Consider the following 17,554-nt stretch of genomic DNA (forward strand, 5'->3'; position numbering starts at 1 on the left):
ACAGGCGTGCTAACAGTTAGCACCGCTTTGTGAATCAAGCCCAAAATGTGCTTTCTCAGGCTCATCACAGGTTGGATTAAGCTTTTTATTTCCCACCTGATCACATCGCTCAGGGAGAAGAGCAAAACCTGGAGTGGATCATTTTCCTCACTTGAGCACCTGTGTCAGGGAGGACAAAAAAAAACCTAATGTGTTCCAATATGAAGGCAATACAGTACATGCAATGCATTATGCTGTACTCATCATGCGTAAAACTTTATTCACGTAATTCTGCTTAACGCAGTTTGTTGCATACACCCCTATGGCCCTTGTTAAATTCACTTTTTCTCCTGAGTTTTCAATTCCTACTAAGAGATCATTTTTTGTTGTCTGTTAAAAAATTTTTAGGACCCTGCAATTGAAAAAGTACCAAAAAGTGGGTGAAGTACTTTCAAAATCAGTCTGAATATTATCTTGCTTGTTGGTGGTTTAAAGGGCATTTAAATGGCAAGGTGTGAAAATATCACCTAGGAGGAAATTTTGGAAAAAAAAGTGAATTGAATAAGGGCCATAGATTTCAATGTTCAGAGTGGAATAACTTATGTCACCATACAGATGCAGGTAAACATATGGTATTGTTATGTGACATGGTATAACATATTCAACTGAAAAATTACTAAAAATAGAACTGGATTACAAAGGTCATATGAACTTCACATATGCTGTTCAAGTGATAGGCACAGATTCACTATACTACAGATGATTTTCTGTCCTGCTGATGCACTCACAAGTTATACATTTTTTTGACCTCTGTGAAGTTATTTTCTTATCTGCTGATAGTGGACACGCTGAAGCATCACAGGCTGTGCTAAAGTCTTATTGACTTTTTCTTTTGCTTTAGTTTGGGGTCAATACATAATCATGGTTCATGTTGTTGACAGACAAAATCTTTGTTTTAGAAATTCCCTCACTTTCCCAGAAAAAGAACAAAACTCATTGTTCAACTGACATTTTCAGTAAGGCACTGATGTCAATGACGGGAGCGTTTACTTTTTTCATCATTTAGCTGATAATGCATCTTCCTACATGACCAAAACATTTTGATGATAGCAATCATTCATGACAGATCGCCACCGCAATAGTCAAGTATGATTACTTTTAAGAACTGCTAAATTACTCCCAATAACTGTTGTCTTTGATGAAGAAATTTGGAATGGTATGGCACACTGAATAGGAAAAATGATATAATAGATAAAAGTCATGCAGTTGAGAATAAAATAAACTAGATCTAATAATGGAAATTTAGTTCTTAACCCTCTGGGCGATACAATTTCATCGCCCAGGAGGGGGCGCAGCACTTTTTTTAAAATGTTTTCTTTTTTAAATCATGTAGCGAGCCCTGGGCTCGCTACATGATAGCCGCTGCGCAGCGGCATCCCCCCACCCACTCCGATCGCCTTCGGCGATCAGAGTAAGCAGGAAATCCCGTTCAGAACGGGATTTCCTGCTGGGCTTCCCCAGTCTCCATGGCAACGGGGCGGGATGACGTCACCGACGTCATAGACATCGTGACGTCAGAGGGAGTCACGATCCACCCCTTAGCGCTGCCTGGCACTGATTGGCCAGGCTGCGCAAGGGGTCTGGGGCGGGCTGCGCGGTACGGCGGGTAGCGGCGGCGATCGTAAGTTACACGCAGCTAGCAAAGTGCTAGCTGCGTGTAACAAAAAAAAATTATGCAAATCGGCCCACTAGGGCCTGAGAAATCCTCCTGCGCGATATACCCCGAGCTCAGCTTGGGATTATCGCTCAGGAGTTTAACATGTCAAAATGATAGTATTTTGTGTCATATAAAAATTTCCATTAAAGACTGTTCTTTGGTATAGCACCTTAGCATATTCTCATATTGTTCCATGCAGTGGTGTAGCAATAGCTATAAAAGCCATAACATCTGCTATGGGGCCCAGGAGCACAGGGGGCCCAGGTGGTACTTTATGTATTCCCCATTAACTTTCTTGTGTTCCTCCACCCACTGACTATGTTTCAGTGAACTATGTGTAATGTTGATTGCATGAGAATGCAAATTGCCCAATTAACTCATATCCATAGGGTAGGGGGCAGGTGGCATTGCAGGTGGCATTGCTTAAGAGTGCGTACATTTGAGGACCCCATGAAAGTTTTGATATGGGGCCCCATGATCTCTAGCTATGCCACTGGCTCCATGTGCTGTCCTAAAATGGGGCAGTTGACCAATAATTATTAAAAATCAAAATTCAACAGGAGGCAAATTTCTAAGTTGAAGTCAAATTTCATTGCAGTTAAGAAAAATTTAACTTTGGAGTTTCTGACTGAATTTAAACCTGACAGTGGCCAAAAAAATCCCACACATTGCCTGGGGCAATCACAAATTTCCCTGGCCCTAGAAACGTGGACATTTAAAAAGAAGACCATGGTAATTTGGGGGCTGGGGATGTTACTAGTGGAAAATCAGTAAAATAACAGATGTTCCACTGCATTAAAGGACCCCTCAAGTGAGTCAATTTAAAATCTGACAGTCAACAGATTTTGGACTAGTCAATCTCCTCATGGGAAATTCTCAGGATTTTCTTGGTTTTCAAAAGCATTTTCTGAATGGCATTTTAAGCACCAAAATAGTAAGGTACCAGTCAGCTTCTCTACTCACTTGCACACTATTTTGTCAGACTTAGCAACAGCCATTCTATAAATGCTTTTGAAAACATAGAAAAGCCTGGAAATCTCCCATGAAAATATGTACTAATCCAAAACCTGTCAGTTCTGTCAGATTTTACCCGCTTTCTTTTTTTTTTTGCTGAAGTGGTCCATTAAGTGGCTAATTCTGATTGGTAATTTTTACTGATACAAACATCTAACCTAGCCTGTTCTCACACAAGACCCACCATCCCAAAACCCACCCCGCAAAATCTGCTGATAACCTTGGCACCTTCATCACTGCCACTAGCTCCCTGACGATAATTTCCCGCTTACCGCCAGAGTTCATAGTTGGCGCCACTGCATTCTATGTGGCACCCATTTTACCAGATGGCCACTGTTGCCCAAATTACCTGCTTTACTAGCAACAGCTCCTAAGAAAGTTATCACTGCTATCCTAAAGCAACACATTGATTTTCCCATTCAATCGATTAAATCTGCCAGGAATCTGTTGCACAATATGTTTGATGAATCAGAATTCTAATTGATTTTGGGCTAACATTGTTTGGAAGAATAGATTGGACAGGACATAAAAGTTCCATCAGTCGGGGGTGGAACAGGAGCAGTAGCTGTTTGATGGGCCTTAGTGTTGCATTGCAAAGAACTGTGCAGCACTACGGTATGATTAATTCACAATAGATTTCCAACTGAATGCTATTGAAAATCGATGTGATATGTAAAAGGGATTTAACCCATTTCCGATCAGATTCTGATCAGAGAGGGATTAACTGTTTTGCTGCATCGGGGGATATTGATTGTGCCTGGGTTCCTTTACACTTCTGGTAAAAAGATGGGGTTGAGTAGAAGGAGCTCTATCAGTTGTTATTGGTAGTGGTGGGAATAACAGGTGCAGAGTGGGCCTGTGAGGTATGAAAAGTTACTGGGTGAGATCGTTACTAAGCAATAGAAGTATGAGTGTGGGGAACAATTTTATTGTTTGCTGATCGCTGCTAGTTAAATTATTGGCTGTATACTCATCTGTGTCTGTACTGAGAAGTCTGTGAATTTGGTTTTATTTTGTGCTTGTTAAAAAAAAGTTTATTGTATTAAGACTGAGTATTAGTGCTTAGTAGTTTTTGTGCAGGTCTGCATCATTTCTTTTATCAGCTTTTTTTCCTCTCACAGTTGTTATGCAGTAGATAGACAGAGGAAGCCATGCCAAGTATGGCAAAAGGGGTTTGAGTCCTGCCTGTGGTCATCTACTTGACAGCCAGCAACTTTAGGAATGGATTAAAGCAGTGTTCCCCCACCCTGTCCTCAAGGCCCACCAATAGTGCATGTTTTGTGGAACCCCAGGCAGGTAGTTAATTAGCTCTGCTGAGACACTAATTACCTCCCCTGTGCATGTTTGTGGTTTTCTGCAAAACATGTACTGTTGGTGGGCCTTGAGGACAGGGGTGGGGAGCTCTTGGTTAAATGGTTGGAACTGGCAGGCTGATACACAATTATTTTGGGGGTAGTAAGCTCTCCCTTTATTCACCTCAGCATTCTCAGGCAGTAACAGAGAGCAGTAGCAGCACAAGCAGCAGCTTGCAGTCTGCACCTGCTACTTTGTCTTGACCTGTGATGATCCTTAAAGAACCCCCCCCCCCCCCCATGTTTGAGAGAGACAACTTGAGGGAGTACTTGGGGGAAGGCCTTTAGAAAGAACAGGTTATTCTGGGCCCAGATGCTCAGCAGTAGATGAAGAGTAAGGAAGAGGTGGAAGTGATAAACAAATTTCCTCTTCGGTCTCCTCTCACTAATCTCAAGGACACATAAGCAGTACATTTACAACTAACTACTTTTTCTGCATGTTGCTTTTTTCAGTTCTTGCATTTGGAAATGCAATATGTGCCACTGCAACACAACTAAATGCATGTAAAGGAAAGGATTTTTCTGTTTTATAGATGCGACCTTTAAAACCTTAAAGTGGACCCAAATTAAAAATACAAGATTTCAGAAATAAAATCTATTTTCTAAATTATAATAATAAATAGCAGCCTTTTTTCAGTTGCATGATGACAAATATAAAATATTTTACATTTATTGGAGGATCCCCTCCCTTACTTTCATATTGCTGGGACAGAATCCGGTAAACTGGTGAAGTAGTTGGTGTTTCCGGCAATGGAGGAAATGCTAATGGCTTCCACCTGTATAACCCTAGTTATAAAAAGAGAAGGATGAAAAGCATGCTCAAAGGCTTGAAGGAGTGTTTATTTAGCCGGTTCAACACCGCAGTGTCGAAAACCTCATGCATCCGAGCAACGTTCACCTCCCATTCATTCGCCAATAACTTTATTGCTACTTATCACAATTAATTGATCTATATCTTGTTTTTTCCGCCACTAATTAGGCTTTCTTAGTACATTTTGCTAAGAATTATTTTTTTCTAAATCCATTTTAACAGGAAGCTTAAGAAAGAAATGAAAAAAAAAATCATTATTTCTATTTCTTATAGTTTTTGGCAATTATAGTTTGAAATCAATATACGCTATTGTAATTAATACTCATGTATGTTATTTGCCCATCTGTCCCGGTTATTACACCATTTAAATGATGTCCCTATCACAATTCATGGTGCTGATATTTTATTTAGAAATAAAGGTGCATTTTTTCAATTTGCGTCCATCACTATTTATAAGCTTATCATTTTAAATAATATAATAACATACTTTTTTGACATGCATATTTAAAAAGTTCAGACCTTTGGGTAACTATTTATGTTGTTTTTGTTTTGTTTTTTATTGTATTTTTTTTTTTTTGGTAATAAAAAATGTATGTGGGTAATTTTTGGTGTGGGAGGGAAACTGCTAATTTTAAATGTAAAATAATAGAATTGTTTAATTAAAAATGTATGTGGGCGCAGTTTACTATTTGGCCACAAGATGGCCACAGTAAAAAAAAGTCCTGGATGTGAACGATCTTGCATCCAGGAACTAAAAAGAAGAGGAGAAGTTTCCTGGAGGCAGAAATACCACGCTCTCTGAACAGAAAGCATTGTTTTTTCTGCGGGGAAGTTAGATCGGTAAGCTCGTCCAGATAGGCCAAACTGGTTATCTTTGTATGTGTCAGAGTGGTGCAACTAAATATTTTGAGTTAAAAAAATGTTTGGTTTGGGTCCGCTTTACAGTAAACCTGCTAAAATGGAATGTAATACATTGGAGCCAATGGAGAAGATAGAAATTAGACAGAGTTTAGATAATCTCAGACAATTTTATTTAGTGTATTACACGTACAATTCAAGATTCCACTGCCCCACCCTGTGATCTAAGTAATTATGAGCGTTCATTACCATACAGGTTACAGCTTTTTCCACTCTTTGTAATGGAGACATTTGTAGTGCCTGTTATAGGTCACAACATTTATTAATACCAGCGTCTCATTTCCCTTTGTATGGGTAGAGAGCTTTGTAGCAGGAACACTTTGGAAACCAGCATTACTGATTGTAAATGAAATTCATAGTTTTATATTGTTTCCTGCTAAGGGTTAGCAATGAATGGATTAGAGTCTGCAGGACTAGTCGGTGATCTCTGTATCTCATTAGGCTTAAATGAGCTTATCAACTTGCACATTACTAAATGGTTCTCATGACAGTTTTTGCAATGTTTTGGAGCAAAAAGGTATTTTTGTTTAAGCTGTATTTGTAACGAACTAAGCAGTGATCCATCAATAGTTAATTATCTGCAGAACACAGGTTAAATCTTGCTCATTTGGCTGACTCTGGGATCTCTGCACTTAACTGTATAAGAATCTAGATCACAACAGTTACAGGTGTACAATCAAGACATACATATATGTTTTGTTCCAACAGAACTATGGGGTTGATACATTAAGCTGCGCTGCTAAAGCAATCCAGCTTAATGTGAGGAGTGCGGTTGTGCGCTTGTTATGCACGGTAGTGCAGCATACCATGTGCTGGTAACTCACGTGTGCTCCATTCACATGATGTCTAGTGTTGGGCGAACACCTGGATGTTCGGGTTCGCGAACGTTCGCCGAACATGGCCGCGATGTTCGGGTGTTCGCGCCGAACTCCGAACATAATGGAAGTCAATGGGGACCCGAACTTTCGTGCTTTGTAAAGCCTCCTTACATGCTACATACCCCAAATTTACAGGGTATGTGCACCTTGGGAGTGGGTACAAGAGAATTTTTTTTTAGCAAAAAGAGCTTATAGTTTTTGAGAAAATCGATTTTAAAGTTTCAAAGGGAAAACTGTCTTTTAAATGCGGGAAATGTCTGTTTTCTTTGCACAGGTAGCATGCATTTTGCCGCCATGCAGTCATAAATGTAATAAAGATAAGAGGTTCCATAAACAGGGACCGGCAACGCTAACCCAGCAGCAGCACACGTGATGGAACAGGAGGAGGCGCAGGAGGAGAAGGCCACGCTTTCAGACACAACAACCCAGGCCTTGCATGAGGACAAGAAGCGTGTGGATAGCATGCTTTTTGCCGCCATGCAGTCATAAATGTAATAAAGATAAAAGGTTCCATAAACAGGGACCGGCAACGCTAACCCAGCAGCAGCACACGTGATGGAACAGGAGGAGGCGCAGGAGGAGAAGGCCACGCTTTCAGACACAACAACCCAGGCCTTGCATGAGGACAAGAAGCGTGCGGATAGCATGCTTTTTGCCGCCATGCAGTCATAAATGTAATAAAGATAAGAGGTTCCATAAACAGGGACCGGCAACGCTAACCCAGCAGCAGCACACGTGATGGAACAGGAGGAGGCGCAGGAGGAGAAGGCCACGCTTTCAGACACAACAACCCAGGCCTTGCATGAGGACAAGAAGCGTGCGGATAGCATGCTTTTTGCCGCCATGCAGTCATAAATGTAATAAAGATAAGAGGTTCCATAAACAGGGACCGGCAACGCTAACCCAGCAGCAGCACACGTGATGGAACAGGAGGAGGCGCAGGAGGAGAAGGCCACGCTTTCAGACACAACAACCCAGGCCTTGCATGAGGACAAGAAGCGTGCGGATAGCATGCTTTTTGCCGCCATGCAGTCATAAATGTAATACAGATAAGAGGTTCAATAAACAGGGACCGGAAACGCTAACCCATCACAGATGGTCATTGTTCATGTTACTTGGTTGGGGTCCAGGAGTGTTGCGTAGTCGTTTCCAATCCAGGATTGATTAATTTTAATTTGAGTCAGACGGTCTGCATTTTCTGTGGAGAGGCGGATACACCGATCTGTGACGATGCCTCCGGCAGCACTGAAACAGCGTTCTGACATAACGCTGGCTGCCGGGCAAGCCAGCACCTCTATTGCGTACATTGCCAGTTTGTGCCAGGTGTCTAGCTTCGATACCCAATAGTTGAAGGGTGCAGATGGATTGTTCAACACAGCTACGCCATCTGACATGTAGTCCTTGACCATCTTCTCCAGGCGATCGGTGTTGGAGGTGGATCTGCACGCTTGCTGTTCTGTGGGCTGCTGCATGGGTGTCAGAAAATTTTCCCACTCCAAGGACACTGCCGATACCATTCCCTTTTGGGCACTAGCTGCGGCTTGTGTTGTTTGCTGCCCTCCTGGTCGTCCTGGGTTTGCAGAAGTCAGTCTGTCGGCGTACAACTGGCTAGAGGAGGGGGAGGATGTCAATCTCCTCTCTAAAGTCTCCACAAGGGCCTGCTGGTATTCTTCCATTTTGACCTGTCTGACTCTTTCTTCAAGCAGTTTTGGAACATTGTGTTTGTACCGTGGATCCAGAAGGGTATAAACCCAGTAATTGGTGTTGTCCAGAATGCGCACAATGCGTGGGTCGCGTTCAATGCAGTCTAGCATGAATTGAGCCATGTGTGCCAGAGTCCTGCCAGAATCCTCATCATCCTCTTGTGAGCGTTGTGATAGTTGTGATGCATCATAGTCGTCACCTTCTTCCTGGTCTGCTTCTGCTGACCATTCGCGCTGAATTGTGGAAGTCCAACGTGCACCGCTCTGGCCCTCGTCAGTGGTGGCATGAAATTCCTGCTCCAACTCCAGCTGTTCCTCCTCCTCTTCTTCGTCATAGCTGCTGGGGCCAGCGTTTCCTGAGGCAGATGGCCTGATGTTGGTATCATCACGCTGATCGTTTTCTCCTTCAGATTCCCCCAGTTGCATCATGACAGCCTTGATTTTCAACATTGACTTCTTCAGTAAACACAGCAGTGGTATGGTAATGCTGACTGAAGAGTTGTCACTGCTCACAAGCAACGTGGATTGCTCAAAATTTTGGAGGACTTGGCAGAGGTCCAACATGTTGGCCCAATCGGATCCACAGAAGCTTGGCAGCTGTCCGGATGCGCCTCGGTACTGCGCCGTCATGTACTGGACCACTGCACTCTTCTGCTCGCAAAAGTGGGCTAGCATGTGCAGCGTAGAATTCCAGCGCGTAGGGACATCACACAGCAAGCGATGGTGGGGGAGATTGATGCGCTCCTGCATCTTGGCGAGTGCCCCCGAAGCAGTACTGGAATTTCTGCAATGTTTGGCCACTCGTCGCACCTTCAACAGAAGATCGGCCACACCTGGGTATGTCCTCAGGAACCGCTGAACTACTAGGTTCATCACGTGCACCAGGCAAGGGATGTGTGTCAGCTTAGCCAACATTAAAGCGCGAATGAGATTACTCCCATTATCACACACAACCATGCCCGGTTTCAGGTCCAGCGGTGCCAGCCACAAATCCGTCTGTTCCTTTATTCCCCTCCAAATTTCCTCCCCTGTGTGCTGCTTATCCCCAAGGCAAATCAGCTTCAGCAATGCTTGCTGACGCATGCCAACAGCTGTGCTGCACTGCTTCCACGATCCTACTGCTGCTGGGTTAGCGTTTCCGGATGAGGTACAGATTTGAGATGCGTTGGAGGAGAAGGAGTCAGAGAGGTAGGTGCTGCTGTTGTTATCCAGTGGGAGGGACGGCGGTGCAGCTGTTTGCGGCGTGGGCAACACCCGCGCCGTAGCAGGTGAGGAATCGCTGCCAGGCTCCACAAGGTTCACCCAGTGCGCGGTAAGGGAAATGTATTGACCCTGGCCGAACGCACTCGTCCAGGTGTCAGTGGTGAGGTGAACCTTGCAGGCAACGGCATTCTTCAAGCTTCGGGTTATTTTGCTGACCACATGCTCATGCAACTCAGGCACTGCAGAGCGTGCAAAGTGGTAGTGGCTGGGAACCACGTAACGTGGGATGGCCACTTACATCATGCCCTTGAAGCTGTTTGTCTCCACCACTCGATATGGCAGCATTTCGCAGGCCAGAAGCTTGGCTATGCTGGCTGTTAGTGACACGGCCCGGGGGTCATTTGCTGGCAATTTCCTCTTGCGCTCAAGCATCTCCGAGACAGACAACTGAACCATAGGGCTGCACACTGAACGGCTGTTGGTTGTTGTGTTTGATGACTGGGAGACCTCAAGAGCACTATTCCGGAAAGTGACAGTGTCAGCGTCGTCTGATGTTTGTGAATGTTGTTGTGAACCACGCAATGGCTGGGCTACTGCTGCTGCTGAGGAGGGTCTGATGGTGAGTCTGGTGACCCCAAGGGAGGCAGTGTTGCTGCTGGTACCCTGTCCTGGCGGCCACAGAGTGGGATGTTTGGATACCATGTGGCGGGTCATGCTGGTGGTGGAGAAGTTGTTAATATGTTTCCCCCTGCTCAGGCGGGTCTTGCACACCTTGCAAATCACCATGGTACCATCCTCACTGCAGTCTTCAAAGAAAGGCCAGACTTTGGAGCACCTGCCTTGCTGGCGATTTCTGTTTGCGCCTCTTTTGCATCTCACTTGAACTTCCACGCTTGTGGTGCCTGAAATTTCGTGCCGCCTACCTTGTGGCACAAGGCGAACTCGTGCAACAGTGGGTTCTTCAACAGACTCATCTGTGCTGCTACGACGGCCATGTTCTCCTTCACATACAAAATCATTGTCCATACCCTCCTCCTCTTCCATCTCCTCAAACTCGTCATATGTGATTGTGGGCCGCCGCCGTGGAGTAGAGCTCCCCACAACAACCTCTGCGCAGCACACTCCAACGTCGTCTTCAAGATCTTCTCGGCCGACCTCCTGCAATTGAAACCCCTCCTGCCCAACTTGCTCTGGGATTTGGGTTTCAAAGTCCTCCTCGGACTCGCCTTGCATTTCAGTGCGCGGTGCATTTCCCACAAGTCAATGGTTGTGAATCCGGGCACAACATTTCTGGCTGTTCATTTGACCTTTGAAAGGTGGAAGTTTGTTGGGCTGGGAATAGCTCCTGCGAATACCCCATTGTGTCCTGAGGAAATTCTTCGGACTAGTTATTTGGCAGTTGTGTGCGTGGTGTCTCTGCCGGTTGTGTCAGCTTTGTGCCCACTGGCTCCTTGTAACTGGCTGAGGACTCGGACCTCGTGCGTGATGTGCTGGTGCTGCTTAACCCACTGCTGGACGCTTGAGAGGTCATCCAATTAATTATCTGGTCCTGTTCTTTTGGATTTGTGAGGGTTGATTTCCTGGACAACATGGGCGGTATTGAGTGGGTTTTCTTCGGTGCTCCACTGTGGCCTGTACATGAACAGTCAGGGGGAACACCTCTTCCCTTGCCCCTCCCTCTTTCACAGGATTTCTTCTTCATTTCACTTATCCTTAAAGTACACGCTGACTGGCAGCAGTACAGTGGCAGTACAGAAATGTTATACAGTGGCGGGTGAGCGGTGTACTACTATTCCCAGCAGCGACACAGAGCACAATGCTATACAGTGGTGGGTGAGCGGTGTACTACTATTCCCAGCAGCGACACAGAGCACAATGCTATACAGTGGTGGGTGAGCGGTGTACTACTATTCCCAGCAGCGACACAGAGCACTATGCTATACAGTGGTGGGTGAGCAGTGTACTACTGTTCCCAGCAGAGACACAGAGTGGCAGTAAACACAATGCTATATAGTGTGGCTGAGCGGTGTACTACTGTTCCCAGCAGCGACACAGAGCACAATGCTATACAGTGGTGGGTGAGCGGTGTACTACTGTTCCCAGCAGAGACACAGAGTGGCAGTAAACACAATGCTATATAGTGTGGCTGAGCGGTGTACTACTGTTCCCAGCAGTGACACAGAGCACAATGCTATACAGTGGTGGGTGAGCGTTGTACTACTATTCCCAGCAGCGACACAGAGCACAATGCTATACAGTGGTGGGTGAGCGGTGTACTACTATTCCCAGCAGCGACACAGAGCACAATGCTATACAGTGGTGGGTGAGCGGTGTACTACTGTTCCCAGCAGCGACACAGAGTACAATGCTATACATGTGGTGGGTGAGCGGTGTACTACTATTCCCAGCAGCGACACAGAGCACAATGCTATACATTGGTGGGTGAGCGGTGTACTACTGTTCCCAGTAGAGACACAGAGTGGCAGTAAACACAATGCTATATAGAGCTTGATTCACAAAGCAGTGCTAACCTACTTAGCACGTCTAAAGTCTTTAGACGCACTAACCAGGGTGCTAAGTAGGTTAGCACCGGATTTCTCAATCAGATCGCTCGCTAACTTTTACGTGCGCAAAGTTTTACGCGCGCTAAGTCCCATAGGCTTTAATGGGCACTTCGCGCGGAGCGCCCTGCGCTCTGTGCAGTACGCGCGTAAAGGTTTACGCGCATAAAGTTTTGCGCGCGTAAAGTTTTATGCGCGAAAAGCTTGTTTAGACGTGCTAAGGGGGTTTTCACAGGCGTGCTAACAGTTAGCACCGCTTTGTGAATCAAGCCCATAGTGTGGCTGAGCGGTGTACTACTGTTCCCAGCAGCGACACAGAGCACAATGCTATACAGTGGTGGGTGAGCGGTGTACTACTGTTCCCAGCAGAGACACAGAGTGGCAGTAAACACAATGCTATACAGTGGTGGCTGAGCGGTGTACTACTGTTCCCAGCAGAGACACAGAGTGGCAGTAAACACAATGCTATATAGTGTGGGTGAGCGGTGTACTACTATTCCCAGCAGCGACACAGAGCACAATGCTATACAGGGTGAGCGGTGTACTACTGTTCCCAGCAGACACACAGAGTGGCAGTAAACACAATGCTATATAGTGTGGGTGAGCGGTGTACTACTATTCCCAGCAGCGACACAGAGCACAATGCTATACAGGGTGAGCGGTGTACTACTGTTCCCAGCAGACACACAGAGTGGCAGTAAACACAATGCTATATAGTGTGGGTGAGCGGTGTACTACTATTCCCAGCAGCGAGACAGAGCACAATGCTATACAGGGTGAGCGGTGTACTACTGTTCCCAGCAGACACACAGAGTGGCAGTAAACACAATGCTATATAGTGTGGGTGAGCGGTGTACTACTATTCCCAGCAGCGACACAGAGCACAATGCTATTCAGGGTGAGCGGTGTACTACTGTTCCCAGCAGACACACAGAGTGGCAGTAAACACAATGCTATATAGTGTGGGTGAGCGGTGTACTACTATTCCCAGCAGCGACACAGAGCACAATGCTATACAGGGTGAGCGGTGTACTACTGTTCCCAGCAGACACACAGAGTGGCAGTAAACACAATGCTATATAGTGTGGGTGAGCGGTGTACTACTATTCCCAGCAGCGACACAGAGCACAATGCTATACAGGGTGAGCGGTGTACTACTGTTCCCAGCAGACACACAGAGTGGCAGTAAACACAATGCTATATAGTGTGGGTGAGCGGTGTACTACTATTCCCAGCAGCGACACAAAGCACAATGCTATACAGGGTGAGCGGTGTACTACTGTTCCCAGCAGAGAGACACAGAGTGGCAGTAAACACAATGCTATATAGTGTGGGTGAGCGGTGTACTACTATTCCCAGCAGCGACACAATGACCGGGGGACCGTGGCTAGCCTGGCTGGAGAGAGAACTACCCTGCCTGCCTACCCAAAGCTAAACCCACAGACAAATGGCGGAGAAATGACGTGGATCGGGTATTTATTTACCCGAACCACGTGACCCGTTCGGCCAATCAGAGCGCATTCGGGTCCGAACCACGTGACCCGTTCGGCCACTCACAGCGCTAGCCGAACGTTCGGGTAACGTTCGGCCATGCGCTTTTAGTTCGGCCATATGGCCGAACAGTTTGGCCGAACACCATCAGGTGTTCGGCCGAACTCGAACATCACCCGAACAGGGTGATGTTCTGCAGAACCCGAACAGTGGCGAACACTGTTCGCCCAACACTAATGATGTCCAGTGGCTTTACAGGAAGTGATCCCCATACTTTGATTGACCCAATAGGCCAATAAGCCTATTGGGCCAATCAAAGTGCGGGGGACAGGCCGCCTATTGGGCCAATCAAAGTGTGGGGATCACGTCCTATGAAGCCACTGGCTTGACGGGGCTTAGGGCGGGAGGAGTGGAGCGGCTGTTACGTGAATGGAGCTCACGTAAGTTACCAGGGCACACTACACTGCACACAACTTGCGCTCCTCGCATTAACCTGCGCTGCTTTAGCAGTGCAGCTTAATGAATCAGCCCCTAAGAGTCCCATGTTTAATTTAGAACAAACGCTCAGTCCAGAAATGGTATATAAGGACAGTAACACCCATCCATTAGCAGTCCACTGTCTTGTCGCCACGTCCTTAAGTAAATCACACCTATTAACAGATTGGGTGTCTCTTGCAGATTTTAGGGGGGTTTATTGTGTCCATGCCAAGATTCATATGCCACAATAGCTTGGTGCAGATATAAATAATTATAGGGCCAGATTTCTGCTAGTAATCTCTTAGACCAATTTAATAGTGCTTTCCCAGAACTACTGATCGGGGCTATTTCTGGCCATTTTGGTGTCCCAGGCAAGGCACCTTTTGTCTCCCCACTCCAATCTTCAAAGATCTCACCAGCACACCACAATTTAAAGCACACCCTTTATTGTGCTAGTATCCACAAAAGGGGAACTTTTGTGGATACTAGCACAATAAAGGGTGTGCTTTAAATTGTGGTGTGCTGGTGAGATCTTTGAAGATTGACTTACGAAGTTTGGTACTGCCTATACCGCCTCACCAAGCACCCCCAAAAAAACGGATGGTGTGCCTGCTTCATTTGGGGATTACCCACTCCAATCTTGTGAACAGGAAGATAGAAGGAACCTGTATCAATGTTTTGGTGGGCCTCAATAAGAAATTGATAATTTACATAGAAATAACATTGTTTCTCAAAGTAAGTTTGTAAAGTATACACAAATTATTATCATGTCATATACATCTCACTGGCTAAAACTCACTAAACCCATATAACAAACCCTTCCTATTATAGTTTTTGAGGGTTGTGTATCCACTTAAATATTTTACTGTTTATGTACTGCCTGGGTCTTTACAGGTTAGAATACTGTTTTGGAAATGTAAGACAGAGTTAAACAATTGATGCAGCAGCTCCTATTTATACCCATGGATGCAGTACATTGATTCAGGTTGTTCAGGTTACAAGCCTGCCAAGCAGCTACTGGTTCAGCTGTTAATTACTTGGCCACATTATATCTATGTGTTTAGACTGTTTTGCAGCATGCACTGTACATTGATCTACCCACAGCCAGGAACTGATTGGACCATGTTGTAGATGCTTGAACAGAGGTGCCAAAATAGGACAAAAATATCATTTAATTGGTACTCCAAAAAAGTAAATGCTATTTTTTTTGTATAAAATAACATAATTGTGTCTGTTTGGTTTACTGGGGAGGTAAAACCACCACTACTTCCTCTTTTAAATGGTTTTAACACTGTTTTATCCTACTTTGGCGCCTCAGTTCAAGCTTCTACACCATAGTCTAGTCCAGTGTTTCTCAACTTTTTTGACCCAAGTACCCCCTATCGCAATTCAGTTCCAGCCGAGTACCCCCTGAATTTGGATCAATATACTTAGATGAAATTTAAACATGCAACCAGTATTTGAACTGACAACTTAGGAAACGGTCAACTTTAATTGCAATGATATCAAGTGTGATCATGTGCTATTTTTAAATAATCCCAAAAAACAACAACAACAAAACAATTGTGGCAAAAACAAGTATCAACTTCAGAACTTGAAAATGATGCAGTCAATAAAAAATAAACTAGTTTTGATTCCAATTTTAGTGAGAAACCTGGGCTTTCTTGGCAGAAATTAATTTCTCAAATCTTGGATTCAGGGAACTGATGCCCACAATAAGGTCGCTTTCTGGACACAGGCGGTTTCTCATTTTAGTTTTCAGAGTTGTGAGATGTGAAAAGCTGGATTCACATAAGTATGTTGAAGCAAAGGGGAGGAGTTCAGCAAGAGCCATTTTCCTTAACTGCGGGTATTCCCTCTTCAGCCTGTGCCAAAATCCAGTAATGTTTTCTGGACACTCTTGTTGTCTTGGTCTTAATGTACTGTCTGAAGAAAGCTCAAACAGTTTTTCCTTTGCATCATCTGGAACCCCAGCTTCCATAATGGCATTCTCATCAAAAGGATTAAGAATCCAAAGTTTTTGTCTGTCATTCTCTTCAACACTTGGAAAGTAATGTTCAAAATATGACTCCAGGTTGGTCAAATGTTCCTTAATGATCTCTTTAACATTCTCAGTCGGAGAGATGTCGTTTTCTTCACTGAATTCCATGAGCTGTGGGAAGGAAGTTAAATTTCCAGCTTCAACCTTGCTTCTCCAAAACTTAATTTTCTTCCTAAAGGCTTTGATTCTATCTTCCAGCATAAAAATGTTGGTAGTAAACCCCTGTAGTTGAAGGTTCAAATCATTAATTTTGTCAAAAATATCACTTAGGTAGGCAAGTTTGCAAAGCCACATCTCATCTTCAAAATAACTTAAGAAATCACTACTCATATTTCTTAGAAAAACAGTGACTTCATTTCTTAATTCAAGCAGTCGATTCAGAAGCCTCCCACGTGATAACCATCGAACCTCTGTGTGAAGTAAAACCGTGATATGATCAGCTCCCATATCAAGGCACAATGCACGAAAAAGACGTGAATTTAAAGCTCTTGCCTTTATAAAGTTGACGGTTTTCACGGCAACCTCCAGTACGCAACTTAACTCTCTGCTCAGTCGTTTTGACGCAAGAGCCTGTTGATGAATAATGCAATGATTCCACTTTATGGAAGGATTTAAAGCTTTAAGGCGGCTTACAAGTCCACTCTTCTGGCCTACCATGGCTGCTGCTCCATCCGTGCACACAGAGACACACCATTCCCAAGACAGTTCCTTTTCCAAAATGTGCTTGTTCAGTGCATTAAAAATCTCCTCTCCAGTTGTTGTTGTATCAAGTTCCTTACAGCCAAATATTTCTTCTTGTATTCCATTCTCACTGTCATCATCAATATACCGTACAAATATCATTAACTGAGCAGAATTGTTAATGTCTGTCGATTCGTCTATCTGTAAAGCAAACTGTTTTTGCAAGATTATCTTCTCAGATATCTGCTTAATGATGTTGTCTCCCATGTCTTCAATTCTTCTGGAAATTGTATCGTTGGAATGTGGAATGGTCTTAATTTTGTCAACTTTAGCTTTTCCAAACATGATTTCAGCTATTCTTACCGCAGCGGGAATGATAAGGCTTTCTGCAACAGTGTGAGGTTTTTTTGTTTTTGCCACCATGTGCGCAATGTCAAAGGAGGCTTAGAGGGCTTGTTTTGATGTTGTGGAGTAAGACTTCATAGCTGAACTTGACTTTGTCATGCTATCCCGTTTTCTCTTAAAGAGACTCTGTAACAACAAAAAGATCCCCTGGGGGGTACTCACCTCGGGTGGGGGAAGCCTCAGGATCCTAATGAGGCTTCCCACGCCGTCCTCTGTCCCACGGAGGTCTCGCTGCAGCCCTCCGAACAGCCGGCGACTGTGCCGACTGTTCAATTCAATATTTACCTTTGCAGGCTCCAGCGGGGGCGCTGTGGCTGCTTTCG

At 44.8% G+C, this 17,554-nt stretch overlaps 1 protein-coding gene across 1 annotated transcript; it reads right to left on the minus strand.

Moving 5' to 3' along the window:
- Positions 1–15,746: 15,746 nt before the first annotated feature.
- Positions 15,747–17,249, minus strand: LOC137544891 (SCAN domain-containing protein 3-like). The gene has a single exon (XM_068265990.1). It carries the CDS (start codon positions 17,247–17,249, stop codon positions 15,747–15,749), a length of 1,503 nt encoding a protein of 500 aa, XP_068122091.1.
- Positions 17,250–17,554: the final 305 nt, after the last annotated feature.

Source organism: Hyperolius riggenbachi, chromosome 2, assembly GCF_040937935.1.
Source record: "Hyperolius riggenbachi isolate aHypRig1 chromosome 2, aHypRig1.pri, whole genome shotgun sequence".
In the NCBI taxonomy this organism is placed as follows: domain Eukaryota; kingdom Metazoa; phylum Chordata; class Amphibia; order Anura; family Hyperoliidae; genus Hyperolius; species Hyperolius riggenbachi.